This window comes from Apostichopus japonicus, chromosome 9 (genome assembly GCF_037975245.1).
Source record: "Apostichopus japonicus isolate 1M-3 chromosome 9, ASM3797524v1, whole genome shotgun sequence".
Classification (NCBI taxonomy): Eukaryota; Metazoa; Echinodermata; class Holothuroidea; order Aspidochirotida; family Stichopodidae; genus Apostichopus; species Apostichopus japonicus.
In genome coordinates, this window is record NC_092569.1 from 1194064 (window position 1) to 1212500 (window position 18437).

Sequence of the window (18437 nt, forward strand, 5' to 3'; positions counted from 1 at the left end):
TATATAAGCCAACAGAAAGCAGCCTATCACAATAGACTACGATATCCCATACATGAAAGCAAACGTAAATGTTTTGAACAAAATTTAGATATTGTTCGATTGATCTAATTAAACTAATTTTGACGTGTCATAATATTTCATACGCCCATGCAGTCCTGGTTGGACATATTCATGCATATACATATATAGACAACGAGGCTAGCCCCACCAACATTCCCTCCGCCCTTCCTCCCCCACCCCATTACAACCCCTTACCACCCCTCACCACCCTAATAGCTTACCTTTCCCTGCGTTTGTACTTATTTGTAGGTGAAAATAAAATAAAACAAACGTGCCCAAGGGCAACACAACGTCTCGATCGAAGATATCACAAAGCTATCTAGAGGAACACAATGTTTCTATAATCCATTATGGTAGAGAATGGGCGTGGTCACCCACCTCTCCCACCCCATACCTCCAAGTGATACAGGTATCGGTAAGCTTCACGTATAAGAAGAAAAGATACCCTACGCCACATATGACGATCATTTTCGACATCACCCCACCCCCACACCCACCACCCATCTCCATGCACCACGTACTACACACCTTCTTTTTTTTGTCTAGAGTGATTACATTAGTTCGTTTCACCTCTGTTATTTGTCTCAATCCTTCCGATAATGTGAGATTTTATTTAAGTTAAAAAGAATTTATTTTAGTCTACAGTCAGTGCCTCACTGAACATCACATTCATTTTACTATCAATTTACTAATAATAGCAGCTTTCGACCAGAGTACATACCCAAATGTCAAATTGAACATCAAAAATCCCCACAAAACATTACTACTACGCTCGCTTAGTTGTAAAAAAACATACACAACACAGTCCATACATTGTTATTTGTTACCTTCTGAGTGCACCGTATAATGCTGCCCTCTATTATCCCCATTACACCCTGTCCGAATGCACAAGATACCCCCATTGCCATATGCACAGTGTATATACGTGTCACATAAACTTGATTAAAATCGAACGTTGAATGGGTCTTAACATTATCATTAATCTACGCTATACCTCTGTCCATACAATATATTCTATTACGCACTTGTAAAATAGATAACATAACATGCAGGCATTAAGTCAAATTATCAAACTATTTTATTGTGAACACATGACTAAGCCTTTAACCTACACCAAGTTCCAAGTACAAACGTTACATCTTCAAAATGTTACCAATACAAACAAATAAATATTTGATCTGAAATGCAGGCTTTTCAATGTAAACAGATTACAAAGACTTGTAGGATATGATTTCCGATTACGTGCATCACTTTCCGGTAAGACGATCCGCCTTCTTATATCCGCACCCCACCCACGCCCCCTTCACTCTCTCCGCACGTCCTTCCTGAACACCCAGATGTGCCTATGCAGTACGCCATTAGTAGTATGCAGCTGAAACACAGCCAGTGTACATAGCATACATTAATACCCACTCACTTTCAATTTCATCGACACAATCTTGAGATAAGTAAATTATCAGTCTTAAACATTATAGAATTGCTTGATCCCTTTAGAAGAAATTTATTCAATTTTAAAAAAAATTTTTATTGAATTAAATACCATGATAATGAGTAGACGGTGAATCTATTGGGGTAACTCAAGTGTGAAAATTTGTAGCGATGGCTTATAAACATTGCAAAATCAAACGACTAACATGTATTAACGTGGCTGGCTTTAAACCCGTATACAGAAACTACCACGGTTTAGAAGGGGGGATTTTTTCTTCTCGTCGAACAGTATTCAACGTTACTACTTGGAAACTAAAATTAATATATAAAATTCAAGCTTTTACCTCAGAACAAGTTTTCCAGTGTTTCGCTTCTCGAGTTCCAATCGGTCTTGAGTAACTCCCGAGAAAGCTTCGATCACAGAATAAAGTCTGGTTGTTTTCCAAAACGAACAGTATATAGCACAACTTCGCGTTTCCCTCTAACGAAAAACAACCCACTGCGGCCTCTCAAAAGGTTAAGCAACGAACACTTGTGTTTTCCACTTATTCATAGGCAGATCTACCTTTCGCTTTCCCTTCGCAAGCCTTTGTTGCGCCTCTGCAACCAATATCTGTGACGTTACAGGCTTAGCGACTGTGTACTTCACTTTCCGCTCTGTACAGACATATGGTGAGTAACACAGCTATGAGTTCGTATGATCCAAACGTAACCTCAGTAACAAGCATGGAAAAAAGTGATTGGAACAGGGTAACGAGGGGGGTAAAACCTTTAAAATGTTACACTTAAATCCCAATTCTGTTGCACCATAGTTTCTCCTCGCTTCAAAAATATAGGCAATTTATGATTTTTTTTTTTCGTTTTTTTTTTCAGTATCAATATTGTACACTAGTTATTGTACACACACCCTTATTAAATCGATTCAGCGGCGAGCGAGGCTAACAGTGTGTGTTGAATGGGGTGAGAGCTCGCTTCGTGGTGCTGCCTATCTCAATACGTAATGTGGGCTGCCAATAATGCAGGACAAAGCCTTTGTGTTGATAACAAACCTCGTTCGCGTGCGAGAGATCTGAAGGGTGCGTGGAAACTGGTCTACTGAGCATGCGTTAGAGGGGAACGGAGTGCCGCTGGTGACGTCACAAGAGGCTATGGGGGTTACTCGCGAGCGGCACACGCGAGTTGTTCGCTTCAATAATAGCCCGAGAAACCAAGAGGGAAGGTAATTAGTGGTCAGTATCGAGAGAGATAAGGACTATTCTCTCTTCAAAGGGGGTTGTAATTAGACGGCCTAAAGTTACTGTGCATCTTATTTGCGAGCTAATGGCATAGGATGCTTTCTTCTTACTTTATTATTGACTTCAGAAACAACAAGGGAATTGTGTTTTTTTGTGCTGGGTTAGTTAGTCGCGTGCTAGTATTAAAACTGAGCTTTTCCGTCAACTACCTCTGGTCAATGAAAAAGGGCGGGTACAAAAGGAGAACAAATCTCAATAAACGAAAAAGAATCAAATAGTTTTGGTTTTCGATCAACAAATTGCGCTCAGTTCAATGTTGAGGGCAAGTGTAGAGAACAAAGAAAGGGTACATGACGGGGGAAGAGTGAGATTAGATTATGGACCCAGATGGGTGCACTTAGGGTACCGTAACAAAGCGGTGTACGTTCGACCTTTTTTGTGTGTTCTTTTTTGGTTTTGTTTGTTAGGTGTACAAGTCTTGATTAACAAAGAATATAAGGCAGAGTAACCTATTGAGGGTACTGTACCCCGTCTTCTTTGTGATATAGTATGGCTTTTGTTTATAATGGCAATTGGTTCTTCCGGAAATTGGCAAATTTGGTTTTAATGCATTCCTATTAGAAAAAAAAGAGGTACTATGTCGGTCTTGTACAAAGGAAGTGAATATGATCATCATTCTCTTTATGACCTGTGCAGGCATATCCGGGGTATACCAGATAATCGCGCGCCCTTATCTAAGCTGAACGTTATTGAAATAATTGATTTCGTTTCGGCGCACGGTATATAGGCACACCTATGACCTTTGGGTAGTGTCTGGGGACTGTGGAGGGGTATAGGAGGGGAGAGGGTAGAGGAAAGGGTTGCAATTAATCTGATGTTTCCTTTGGGAAGACCCCTAAATATCGGATAATTGACCCATAAAGAGACAGCTGGTTGTGTAAACGAGGCGACGTCTCCCGCGAAATAATTACATTCGAACACAAAAGATGTTGTCAGGCTACTGCCTGAATGTGCTGTCACGGGTAAAAACCCTCAAGAACTTCCCCTAATTACTTGTTAAAATTCCCAGAGAAGGACTCAGCCTATAGATTTTCTGTACTTTCATCAAGTATTTAACCGTACAGAGGAGAGGTAACATAACATTACAGGAGGAATGCCCATAGAGCCCCCTTGAGCAGATATAAGTTACGGTATCAAGATTTTATTTTGTATCCAAAGACCCCTAAAGAGAAAATGAAGAAACACTACTATCGGACCGCCAGATATATAAGTCTTTATAGGGTGTTTTACCCAGGCCCTCAATCCCACCAATGTTTAGGGCCGGGTACATGAATTTTTCAATGACTGACCCCATAAAAGTCAGTTAAACGTTAACGGGCCACTTCGGGATTTTTCAGGGAGGGCGACGGGCGGTTGTGGTCTCCTGTGGACCCATTTACCTAAAGAATTTCACGAACTGTGACAAGGTGGAGAAAGATGGCGCACGATCAAGAGCAGATAAAAAGGATCTGGACCCTTGTGGGTTTGAATCTTAAACTTCAGCACAATCAGGATGACCTATACACGGGTGTGAGCCCTAGAGGAGAAGGGTGATGGGGCGAGGATGAATGCTTCTCTTTAAAAATCTGCCAGCTCCCTATCAAGACCCCACCCCACCTCACCCCACCCCTCCCAAACTCATCCGCCTCACTGAGTGAAGTGTACATACTACGCAAACACGTGCACACACGTGCACACCCTGATTTACGAACCACTCTAAGGCATTGAAATATGTTTACACAATTATACCATAAATGAATTGTCAACAATTTCTTATCATTTTGTTCTTCTTTTGTTTTTGGAATTTGAGAACCCATTTGAAAAGGTATTCTGTGTACCTTTTTTGATTTTCTCAACCAGAATCAAGGCCAGGCGGAAATTGTTGGATCACGAGACAGGCCAAGTGGTCATGACATTGCAAGTACAAGGGAAAAGGGTTTTGTATCGATTCTAAGCAAAATCATGAAAGCTTTCGCAACATTTTTCATTCATAGCACTTTTTGAAACAAAGTGATTCGTGGTTTTCCACGTGAAACTCGATACATTTTGTAATAGCTAACGAAAGTCATCTAACATGAGTAACAGACAAAATGAAAAGTTATTGGCTCTCCTCCCCTTTCCTTTTCCCTCCCTCTCTCGTTTATTTCTCTACAAAAATTCACATTCCACTTTTGCGTAAGGAGACTATAGGCCACTACTGGAAGCTGTCCCCTCTTTTATTCCAATTGGCTGGATCATTCTGTAAACAACGGAGGAAGGTAGTGGTAATCTTGTCCCCCCCCCCACCCACTCCCTCCCCCTATAATGACTCCTCCCTGCCCGCCTCACACAATCACAATGTATTTTTAGCTATCATGGTAGCAATACGCCATTCTATGGTCACGGACCTCAACCGTTGTTACTCTAATGACAAACGCCCTGGCAGCATGTGTATTCACAATGTACTGGCCTTTCCGATTCTATAACGACCATATCTGCACTATATAACCTTACACGCTACGCTAGTCCCACCCCCACCCCGCCCACTCCCATATTTCACCTCCGCATATCATTCATTTTCCGTAAGTCGTAATACGAACAAGTATCAACCGAACAGAAGACAATAGTTTAACGGTAACGTACATATATGCTTCTAAGATCATGAAATACTTAGGCTTAAAGTTAAAGGATTTCTCCAATAACAATCTAACTTGTTTCGCGTTTTGAACGACTATGGAGTTAATTAACCTATTTGTCACCAAAACCAAGATGCAATTTAAATAACATTAAACCTATATAGTTAAGATGACACAATAAACTGAACATTGGATGACTGGAGTTTAAGCATCTTCTATATCAGAATTATGTGCAGACCCAGTATCCGACCGTTGTCCATTCTTCTGCTTCAACCTATACGGCCAACAAACTCCATGGTCTATCCATGTATCATATGTATGTTATCATCTCACACCATGACCTGGTCCACCAAGCCCTCTTCCACCAAGCCCTCTTTCCGTCCCTCTTCCCCTTCCAATAACAATTATGGCCTCCCATCACCCCCTTTTCATACCACCGACTGGTGCTGCTTTCTTTGGCTGTGTATCATTTTGCTGATGTTTGAGGTTACGAGGGAGGTGTATATCATCATATCAAGGGTAACGTGTCCAGTTCCGCCAGTAGGGGCAACTTACCTTTCTTTGTTCTCTTCGCGTTTCTATGGACAGTGAATCGATTTATGACGTCATTTATTCAAATTACGGACTGCGGATCGTGTTTGTGCAGAGGTAGGTTCTTAATAATAGAGAGCCATAATAGACGAAAGTTCGTTAGCTACTGTCATTGCTGGGGTTTAAGGTTGTTGTTGGGGGGGGGGGGGGGCTGACTATGGACAGAGACTAAAGTAGACGGGGCGCCGCAAAATCTATTTTAGTTTTCACATTTTTATTTTTCACATGTCCTTTTCTGTTATATAATTATTGGCTGCTTGTTTGTTTATGTGTGAGTGTGTGGAGCTGGGGGAGGGGGGGGGGGGGGTGTTGGGCTCGTGTGTGAGGATGGAGTGGGTGGGTGAGATGGGATATGTTCTCTAGTAGGCCACTCTGTTTAAATTGGATATAGTTTTCTTTACATTGAAGAAACACGAAGGTTATATTACTCAGATGAAACTCATGTTAAAATGATATAGGCCTGTCTGTTTTTTAGTCTTTTATGGCCTCAAATATCATGTTTACAATGTGCAAAACTTCTAAAAAGTGTTAGGTTAATTTATTAAACTTTATAAAACAAAGGACTGACGTTTACATGTATGCCTACAGGCTATTTGCATATACAGATAGCTTGTAATCCAGAATAGTTACAAAGAGATGACTTAAAACTTTCTCTTTCATTTCGTCTTAGACTACCGCGTATTAACATTATGCCTAAAGTACTTCTTTTCATGTACAAAACGTAAAACTTAGATGTTATTGCCTCGACCTATGACGTCGTTATAACGTGACCATATAGTTCCGACTTAAGGCAAGGCTGCATGGAAATAAGAATGGGATCAGGTCTTCGAAATAAATTTTGGTCTTACACATAAAAGGGCTTGTTTTCTTGTCTGTGAGGCTTGTCCTCAAATCGGACATCGTCCTGCTATACTGTACACATGACACCCACGGGGTGGGACTATGTCAACCCCGTCGCGTTGGGGCGGGAAAGTCCATATTCCAAAACGGCACATCTTGGTTTGGTCTAATAAGATGTCCAGATTTATGGTTTAATGCTTATTTATACAGGGAAATTGAAGCTAAAGATAGTATGAAATGACAAGTTAAAGAAGTTAAAACTTTACAAATAACCCGCTGCTAAAATATGTGAAATTTGTTCGATCAGGGAATTGTTCCATAACAACTCCCTGGTTCGATCGTTTATAAAGTTCAATGCGCAATCATTTCCAATGTCTTTTAGACTGAGCTATGTAAATACAACGTTAGATGTCGCACCATCACTGACCCCCTCCCCCAGGCATTCTTCATGCTGATTACGGATTATTGTGCCATTTCAAGAAATTGAAGACTGATCGCATGATTAATGAAATCTTGTAATTAAGTAAGAAACAAACGCAAAAATACATAAAAGACGACAAAATTCCATCCAGGCCTACCCAAATAAATCTCGCCATGTAGGGAAGAAATGTCTCGGTCTCTGTTGTTTAAGGTGTTCGTTCCCCTTGCCTTATTTTGTTCCTTCATGTTTTCATTTTGGCAGGTGACGGTCGGGGGGTGGGGGGGGGGGAGGGGGCGGAGAGACAGGAGCGCGGCGATTATTGGTTCGTTTGTTTCCCAGCCGATTTTTAGATATCAGAAAAGAACTAAACCTCGCCCTGTTCCACAATAACTGACCATGGCTTCATAACAAGAACTAAATGTTATATATGTACAGAATATATATATAGGCTATACATATATAGGCTATATATAGGCTATATATATAAAGTAATATATAGCCTATATATTATATAGGCTATATATATATAACATAAATATATATATAACTATATATATTTAACTATATATATAACTATATATATATTTATATATATATATATATATATATATATATATATATATATATATAGATATATATATATATATACTGCCGCACTCAAGTCGCTCTTTTGTTATCTGTACCTGATGACAACCGTGTCAAAAGAAGATCTCAATCTGTTTTAGGCGAGTGAATTGCTACTGGCTACATATCTCAATGGACTTCTCCCTGTCTTGCTATATTATTCACAGATATGCTTAAAACAAGATATAGACCTTAATATGAAAAAGTGCTTGTAGGGTCACCAAGAAAGTACGCCGAATAGCAGGTCGAGTCAGAACAGACGAGTTCGTTTACGTTTCTTCATAACCGTTCTTGATGAACTCGTCTATGGTGATTAAGCAATCGAAGGTTATATATACATATACATTTATATATATATATTATACATATATATAATATATATATATATATATATATATATGATATCCCAATCCCATTTTATGTTTTATCAGTTATAACATGAAATATTAAAAGTCAAAGGATATTGAATAGGCCTATACGCGTTGTACTCGTATAGCCCTTTCTAAAGTTGGGACAATCGATTCACGACCCGTAGATGCAGTGATGTGTGGCACGAAAGTGAAAAAAAAACAACGGTTAGATTTTTTATGATACAATATTTATATTAACTCTTAACCATTATTCTATTTACAATCTCTCATCCTTACGTGATGATGTAATCACACAGTGGTTACACAATTAAAAAAATTGAAGTTTATGTTTCAATTTTTAACAAAGTCCACATTTAATAAATCCCAAAGGAATTACAAACGAAGACGTATTTCGCTTTAAGAAATAAAGCGTTAGGGGCCTCCCGTGAAAGTGCGGCTTGCGTAACTGACAGTGCGTGCCAATTAAGGGGAAAAGACTTGAGCGCAAAGAGTGATTAATTTTTTAGCGTATACTAATGTAATAACATATAGTTCACTCACTTTACTAACGGATCTGACAAGATATGAAATGCTGTTTATGAGTAGGTCAGTTGATTCAAAGCCTTAAAAAGCATTTATGAGCTGCACTGTTTGTAAGGTTGGTTACAGTTAATCTATGCCATTGTCAACATTGGCGAGCTGCTGTTGTTATGAATATATATATATATATATATATATATATATATATATATATATATATATATATATATATATATATATATATATATATATATATATATATATATATATATATAAGCCACTTAAAAAAACAAACAGGCTTATATCACAAATAGTAAATTTTCCCTGATTTCTTTCTCTGATTTGCGTGTAGTACTATACTACAGTATATGATGGTTCACTGCAGCCCCTGGCACTACAACATATCATAATCAAAGTTGAAATTGTTTGTTTAATTAACATCCCTTCTCCGTCTGCCTCTCTCCATCCTCCACGACGTTCTTGCTATCGACAGCAAGTAAAGACAAGTGTATTAATGACACAAACGTAAATGTGTCTATGCAAGACAACAAACCTGTTGTTACAAAGAAAGAATAAAAAAATCATCTTATTTGGACGAACTATCAGTCCAATATTTGCGGGGGGTGGAGATGGGGAGGGGGCGGTGGAGATCGGTAGTAATAGGCGAGAGGTGCAGGGAAGGCATGGGTAAATGATACTACATAGGTCTTCTATGGCTCCCCCTTTCTCAAGGTATGGAGACGCCACGGTACAAATCTTTATTATACAATATTAGTATGCATGTGAGGCACACTGTCGAGTTAAAAGGTGAATTATTTAGCATCAAAAGCTAAATGCAAGCTTTTCTTCTATTCACAGTGATTCGAACTATATATGACATTAGGTATATATATATATATCGCAAACCTATCCTCAAAGTATAAGAAAAGACAGCATTTTGAAAAGTAACATGTAAGCCTACCACTTTTGAAACCCATATACAAAAGGTTTTTTTTTTTTTTTTTTTTTAAACCTTCTACATGCTACTGGCCTCCTGAAACATATTGTACGCTAGGGATGTATTAAATATTGAAACGGGAACGAAAAGAGAGGCCTCTTTCCTCATTTCAGCACGACTTTTTACACTGTCGTATTACGGTAACCATAGAAACGATCAATGGTGTACAGAGGCGCGGGAGATTTCCTTCATCATCCATGCACGCAACAACACAATAGGAGGATGAGAAACCCATCTCCAGACTCTTCACACGAAGTGGCGAAGTTCAATTTGTGAGAAGGTTGAGACAAAAAGCTAAGCTCTGCGTTGAGGTAGTTCTACCGGCTTTTGGGGCGACGAGATAATAAAGAAGAGGCCATTTATTCGTTCGGTTACCATGGACACTTAATTTTTCATCTCATCTGAAAGGAAAGGGGTTTCATATCGCTTGCTTGCAAAAGTTCAGTTGAACACCATTTTTTTCCCTCGACTAATGCACTTACTGTTTGAAACAGTAATGCACTTAGACCAAGTAGGGTTTTAAAAAGAGTCAGTTGAGAAAATTTAGCCGAATGTGGCTGACACCTCGTTTAAGGTGTTGCGTAGGCAATGGATTTGAAAGGAGTTGTAAATGTCTTGTAATGCCTTATCTAGTTTGTTATTTGACCAAAGTATAGCGTATAGAGTTAACAGGGCTATTCAAATCATGCGCAGTGCATCTATTTGTTTTGTGGTAGGTTTTTTTTTGTGGCACTCTTATGCCTATGATACACACGGCGTGATTCTTGTAATACTAACGTACATGGTCTATACGCAAGGGCGTAGGAACCGGGGGGCTGGGGGGGGCCAGCCCCCCCAGTGAAAAATATGGGGGCGGAAGTATCGTTCCGCCCCCCCCCCCCCGCTCCGCAAGTCAGAAAAGCCCTTTTTCATTTCCAAATGAGAAAAAAATCTCATTTGAAGCACCAAATTGCATCTAAGGCCAGGTGAAAATGCAAAATTCTTTACAAAATGGAGTGGGTGTTGAAGTGTGCTATATTGCACCAAATTGCATCTGAGGCCACCTGGAAATGCAAAAAAATTCCAAAGGGGAGGGGGACACCCCCTCCCCTTAGACCCCTCACCCAGGCCGGCCATCAGTCTTCAGCCCCCCACTCAAAAGTACCTTCCTACGTCACTGTCTATACATACACCGGTAAAAGGACAATAACCTATGTATGGTTTACCATACTTATGCATATTACTATATATTAGTTTTGTTCGGAGTCGGTAGCTGGAAACAACATTGAATCATATTGAAGCATACTTACGCTATAAGCATAATGTATTGAGCACATACTCTTTGCAAACATAACATGACATAAGCAGATATCTTCTTAAAGACTTATTATCATGCAGAATAAGACGATGACTATAAGCATAACATAATGAAAGCATACCAATGATGAAAGCATACCAATGATGAAAGCATATCATCAATATATGCAAGGTAAAAGGATGGCCTATACTTTCATCAATGATGACAAGACAAAGGCAAGGCTTCAACAAACATAACACGATAAAAACATGTATACTCTTAGCAAGATAACACGATAAACGCATGTACTCGTATAGCAAGATAACACGATAAAAACATAATATTCTTAGCAAGATAACACGATAAACGCATATACTCGTATAGCAAGCATAACACGATTGACGCATATACTCTTAGCAAGCATAAACACGCTGTCATAGAGGATGAAATGATGATGCATAATATTATACATGCATGTATGACAAAGGTTTCTTCAACCATTCAATCATAATAGCTTATTATGATCAAGCACAACAAGATCCAATCATGTTCCCTTTTGATGTCTCAAAAAATAAAATGATAAAAGAATACTTTCATCAGGCTCGACATGTCATCAAGAATAATATAATGATGGCATACTTTTAACAAGCACAACATGTTAAAAGCATAATTTTAGAAAGCATAATATCATATAATAAATAATATCAAGATGGAAGGCATATAACTTCAGTCATAGCATGACAAATATACAACCCTCATTAAGCATACGATGACAAGCGTACCATGATGATAGCATAATCTTAGAAAGCATAGCAATATGCCATCAAGCATAACACGATGCAAGTTTACTATTAAACACATCATGTATAACGAAATTATGCTTTTATCAGCGATTGCATGCTTTCACCGTAGCATAGAATGACTGAAAACCATGTTCTCAATAAGCACAACATGACAATGACAAATCCCATATAATGATGAACGCATTCTTTCATCAAAAACATAATGCAATGAACGCGCATACCCTTAGAAAACACACATGAGATGAATTAGCATGCAATTACTGTCCCTGCTGCATAATATCTTCCCCCTTCCCCGTCCTCCCTTCCCCTCAACCTTCCTTCCCCTCAACCTTCCTTCCCCTCCTCCGGTTCCGATAAATTCCATGTGACACCCTTGATTGGATAGAAGCGTGTTCTACAAGTTATTGCCGTGAATTGACAAATACACCAGGGTTGTATAACTTTTGGTCAGTGAAGCATAACCGTTGTATAATCATTAAGTATCATTCCTCTTTGTTCTGAGGTAAAAACTGACGAGTGGAGGCCCCCGGAGAAACGTCTGGAAAAGTTCTGAAAAAAGAAACTCTTCACTCCACTAGAATGACTGAAAATGTGAATCGAGTGGGGGGGGGGGGGGAGGGGTGCTTCTGGGGTTGGGAGAGAGGGGCATAAATCATACTGAGACATGTGAAGCCTAAGTTTACGTGGCGATTCATATGTCTGCAGGAAGACACCCCCAGCGCACCCCACCCCCATGTACACATTTATTCAACACGTTATGGTGTGTTATGTATAAGTGAACGTACATCCCTATAACATTATCTCTTTTATAAATTGATGTTTGTCAAAATTGCAAGGCAGTCAACTTGAATCTGTTACCTACCAGTAAATTCCCCGTCTATCTTCATCCCAAAGGCATCTGGTGGCAGTTCAGGGCCATAAAGTAAAATTGCCGCCTTCTAAGCGATAGCTATAGCAAAGATTCGGGTCAAACAGGTCTACGTTATCGCTTCCCAACCTGGCCTCGGAGGTATCTGAGACCACAGGACCACACCCTTTAGGATGACAGGGGAATTGAAATGTATTAAATATTAACTTGGAAACTGTTTCATCTCACAATGTAAAGTGAAGTGGTTCATTTGATATAATGCTACTGGGTGCTACATCGTGAGAGTTATTCCATTTGCTTCCAGTAGTTTACACAAAGTTACGGGGACATGATGTCTTTGTGGCTATATACAATCACCGGAAAACATATACATTTCCGAGATACCTTCTCATAATATCCGTTCGTGGTTGCTTGGTTGGTTAGTTGCTTCGTTCATTCTTTCTTTGTGTTTCAGTCTATCAGTCTGTCTGCCTGTCTGTCTGTCATTCATCATCCATGCATTGATACAGTTATAGTAAGTCTGTCATTCGTTCATTCATTCACTCATCCATACATACATCCATTCATTATTTTTTTCTTCGTTTTCCAGTCTGTCAGTCTGTCATACATCCATCCATACATTGATACAATTATTGTAAGTCTGTCATTCGTTCATTCATGCACTAATCCATACATACATCCATTCATTCTTTCTTTGTGTTTCAGTCTGTCTGTCTGTCATTCATCCATCCATCCATACATTGATACAGTTATTGTAAGTGTGTCATTCGTTCATTCATTCAATCATCCATACAGACATCCATTCATTCTTTCTTTGGTTTTCAGTCTGTCTGGCTGTCTGTCTGTCATTCATCCATCCATCCATACATTGATACAGTTATTGTAAGTGTGTCATTCGTTCATTCATTCAATCATCCATACAGACATCCATTCATTCTTTCTTTGGTTTTCAGTCTGCCTGGCTGTCTGTCTGTCATTCATCCATCCATCCATACATTGAAAGAGTTATATTAAGTCTGTCATTCGTTCATTCATTCAATCATCCATACATACATAAATTCATTCTTTCTTTGTGTTTCAGTCTGTCTGTCTGTCTGTCTGTCTGTCTGTCATTCATCCATCCATCCATACATTGATACAGTTATAGTAAGTCGCTCATTCGTTCATTCATGCACTAATCCATACAGACATCCATTCATTCTTTCTTTGGTTTTCAGTCTGGCAGTCTGTCTGTCTGTCATTCATCCATCCATCCATACATTGATACAGTTATTGTAAGTCTGTCAATTGTTCATTCATGCACTAATCCATACATACATCCATTCTTTCTTTCTTTGGTTTTCAGTCTGTCTGTCTGTCTGTCATTCATCCATACATCCATACATTAATACAGTTATAGTAAGTCGCTCAAACGTGCATTCATTCATTCAATCATCCATACATACATCCATTCATTCGTTTCCTTTTTTCCTTTTAATTATATGATTTGATGACGATAATTTTAGTTAGGACTTATTATGACAGCCAGTATTTCTAACGCTTTTCTTCGCACTCAAGAACAGGTATAGTTATAGTTTTTGAGGGACAACAGATCAACACGGATATTATAATATGATAGCCACAGACCTTCAGAGCATATCCTGCTTGGTTTCGATTTGCTCCACGAAATACAAATCCCAGAAATCTGAGCTTTTAATTATTAATATTCTAAATGAGAACCGTTTTCCGATCGACAAACGATAAACTTTTAAGACCATGGGGTACTTTCAAGGAAGCGTATGTATGAGTCTATATGTGTATTGTATTAGGTAAATTTCATTTTCTTTGTTTTCTAGTTCGAAATGTTACATCCATCATCAAGGGCAGGACAAATGAGAACTTTGCTACTGAAAGTTACCACGGCGAGAATATAAAGGTGAGACCTCTTAAAACAGATCGGGTGTTTATCGCGCCTCTCTATCTATCGCTGTGTACACAATGGCGGAGAGGGTAAATAGTGCAAGGTATCAATGGGTGTAGACAGGTGCACACTTTCTCATGATAGGGGTAACGCGCTCCTTTGTATCATTAACAAACGCCTGTTGTGGTTCCTACCGTATTAATCTGTGTACACTATATATATATATATATATATATATATATATATATATATATATATATATATATATATATATATATATATATATATATATATATATATATATATATATATATATATATATATATATATATATATATATATATATATATATATATATATATATATATATATATATATATATATATATATATATATATATATATATATAAATATATACAAGAACAGAAAAAATAGAAAAACTGGTAAATTCATGCCAACTGTAAAGTTAACAGAAAAATATACAAAATATTTCGGGCAATATTTTGTATCTTTTCTGTAAGCATTACAGTTGGCATGAATTTAACCGTTTGATATATATATATATATATATATATATATATATATATATATATATATATATATATATATATATATATTATATATATATATATATATCTATCTATCTATCTATATATATATATATATATATATATATATATATATATATAGCCTGAATCTTACGTAGAGTCATATTACAAAGCTATGGAACATGGCTCATTTACAAACATGCGGCTAATTATAAAATACCGTAATAAAAACGTCAGTCAGATAGAGATGGTTATTTTCTGTGAGAAGCAATTATTTCATTATTTAAGAAGTATGGGGCATAAATAGATGTTGACCTTATACAGCCGTAATAAACTATAATGTTTTCCGTTATATACGATATATATACAGTTTTAGCAAGATTTATCAAAAAACAAACACATTACATTTCCTTCTTGTACTATATGTTTGTATAAGCCTACGCTGTGATGTCGCCTTACCGATGCACTCCACAGGGGAAGTACCACACAAACTTTACCCTCCCTAAGCGCTCACATAATTCAAAATTTAAAAAAATATTTTACAGGAAAACTTATCATAAAATCAGATCCACTTCAATGAAGTTTACTTTCTGTTTTGCTGGTCTGTGTAGAATGCGAAATCTCTTAAATTTAACAACAGCTTGGTAGTAAAAATCACTTAAAGTTAAGACTTTCAAAACTGAGCTTTTAAAAAATATTTGTTTTTAGTATAGAAAGTAACCCCGTGCTATATGAAGAATAAGGTGCTTGGTGACGGATCACGTTACGCGCCATCTTTGTTTTCTAAGTCAATAAAGTTTATTATTTATCAACATCCTATACCATCTATATCTACCCTCATATTTGCAATGGTGTAAAGCATATTGAACGAATGTCTATGATGTACTTTTGGCACTTCCGTAACTGATATATATATATATATATATGTATATATATATATATATATATATATATATATATATATATATATATATATATATATATATATATATATATATACACAATACTGAACGTGTATCTAAACACATCACAATATTAACCAAAATTACGTTAATATCCGTGAAGTTTACGTAAATAGCATATTGCAGAGATAGTAATCGGGCTGACATATCTACATATGCGTGTATTAATTTTGTAAACAACTTCCGATCTGTAACGATGAACAGGCCTCAATCCTCCTTATAAATTAATTCTGAAGAGCTTACAGTTAAAACTTGTTTGCTTGGCCAAATTTTGTATAAACAGTATTCCAAATGTTCGCACTGTTGTGAAATGCCGTGTAACGTACAAAGTGTGTGTCGACAACACACACTGAACGGAGCAGAAAGATAAAGAGGACGCTAGTCTTGTTTATCATCGGAAATAAGTGCGTTAGAACGTCAGGGTCAATAACGTTCGCCAATGAAAACCACTTGGTCGAGGACGCGCAGACAAAACGCACGTTATCACTATATTGAGTAAGAAGCCGCAGTGCCGCACTGAATGGTCGCTTTGACAACACAAAGCATGCAACCGTTTGGGGCTTGTCTGACACAGTTTTGTTTAACTCCGACCATGGAGGTAAAACAGTTTTACCTCCATGCTCCAACTGACTCAACATTTTATGTCCTATTTTCAAAACTTGTGAATTGTTGGGTATATCAGAGAGTTGCAACTCCCCATGGAAACTATAAAAAATAGATAACGTACTTTTTAAATTTGTTCGATATTATAACCGTACGCTAAAACACACGAAATTGATCTGATATTGGCATCTTGGTCAATTTCGAAGCCTTGCAATGGTCTTATTTGGGTTTTCTTTGGTTTTTCCTTGGATTGAATAAAGGGGGATTTCGGTGCCTAAAATCCAGAAATTGTAAATATCTGTAAGTCCATACCACATCCTAACATCTTTAAGTAAGCAACCGTCATAATTACATCACATACTAATTGTCTACTACCCTTCTCAGTGATTACATTATTCCTAACTGGAAATGTCACCTTTTTTTCGAGATACCATATTATCTTTAGTGATTGATTAAAACTCTTCTTTGAAATGTGAAACACTTCACACATCCATTCAAAGTCATATCTCTATGAAATATGAACTAGACCTAAATTCAGAGAATCACAACAGCTCTGGTTGATCTCAGAGCGGTAGTGAATTTGTACAAGGGCGCCCTCTCTTATGTTTCGTCACGCGTGAACTTCACTACGCCTATAATATAACCTTATCTGACACCACAGTGAAGCTCTAGACATTTCAGTTCATGTATAACCAGCTCAAAGAAGCGTGCATCCGTTTTTCTACCATTTTTTAATTCTCTAACATGGTTGTCTTCAAGTTGTTTTGGGTGCGGGGGGGGGGGGGGGCGAAATTCTAAATTCCTCCCGATTGATTTATGTAGGGTAGGTGTGAACCGGTACAGAAAGATCTCTTGTGCCCGGAGGAGTGGTTCTTATTCTTTTCCCCGAGTAGATATAAAAATTCATCGACTGAACCTTCTGCACAATGTTGAGGGATGTGTTGGAAGGATCCCCGCCTGTCCCCCCTCCCACCCCCCCCCCTTGGGGTACACCACTGTTCCTTGTAATGTTTTATATTACAACATCCAATGTATTACTGGACACTGTTTAAACCAGTGTTAACTTCAAGTGATCAGCAAGGTTCTTACACTAATGTTGGCTTACATATCAACATTTGATTCATGCTGTCCTTATAGAATTAACAAGTTTACAGGATTTCGTACATTTATTGACCTCACATGGCTTTTGAACTACAAATAATAATACTGAGTTCTAGTATTCACCTATAAGGTGGATCAACATACCATATTTGTAGTTAAACCACAATGTACTTTCTAGTTATCATGTTTACAAGCACAATCGTCAAACACACGCACACACACACGCACACTTACGCAATACTCGATGTCCTCATCGCATAGATTCATTAGCCCTCGGCAAGAAAACAAACGGAGAGAGTGTTTGATAGATGTTCACGCTTTTTAGGTGTGAATTTCACTCTTACCGAAGGGTAACATTACGCACAAAAACGAGCCCTGAACTGGAAGATATTTTGGATAGCAATTGATACTCAAAAAGCCGATGTGATTTTGGTACATTTTCAAAAAAATATGAAATGGTAAAGAAAAAAATACATTCATTTAGCTTAACTAGTCATCTTCCATTTCAAATAAGGAAGACAAGTGAAAATTTTCGTTCCTCATCACTCACATATAAACGACTTGATCCGCGCGTGGTAATATACGCCCGGATTTGACACCACTGTTTACGAACAAGGAAAACATATCATCGACTTC

General features: G+C 37.8%; 2 protein-coding genes across 3 annotated transcripts in view; one reads left to right on the forward strand and one right to left on the reverse strand.

The window, feature by feature from the left end:
- Positions 1-18437, forward strand: part of LOC139973247 (enoyl-[acyl-carrier-protein] reductase, mitochondrial-like) — a 110737-nt gene that overhangs the window by 87993 nt on the left and 4307 nt on the right. The window contains exons 10-11 of one of the 2 annotated variants that reach the window (XM_071979790.1): positions 13142-13201; positions 14523-14602. In XM_071979790.1, the coding sequence (XP_071835891.1) occupies positions 13142-13201; positions 14523-14562 (100 nt within the window). In that variant the 3' untranslated portion in view covers positions 14563-14602. The remainder of the gene's footprint in view (positions 1-13141; positions 13202-14522; positions 14603-18437) is intronic. The other variant, XM_071979791.1, reaches the window with a different exon arrangement.
- The window catches only part of LOC139973242 (nucleolar protein 4-like), a 99029-nt gene that overhangs the window by 57311 nt on the left and 23281 nt on the right, over positions 1-18437 (reverse strand). The window lies entirely within an intron of this gene.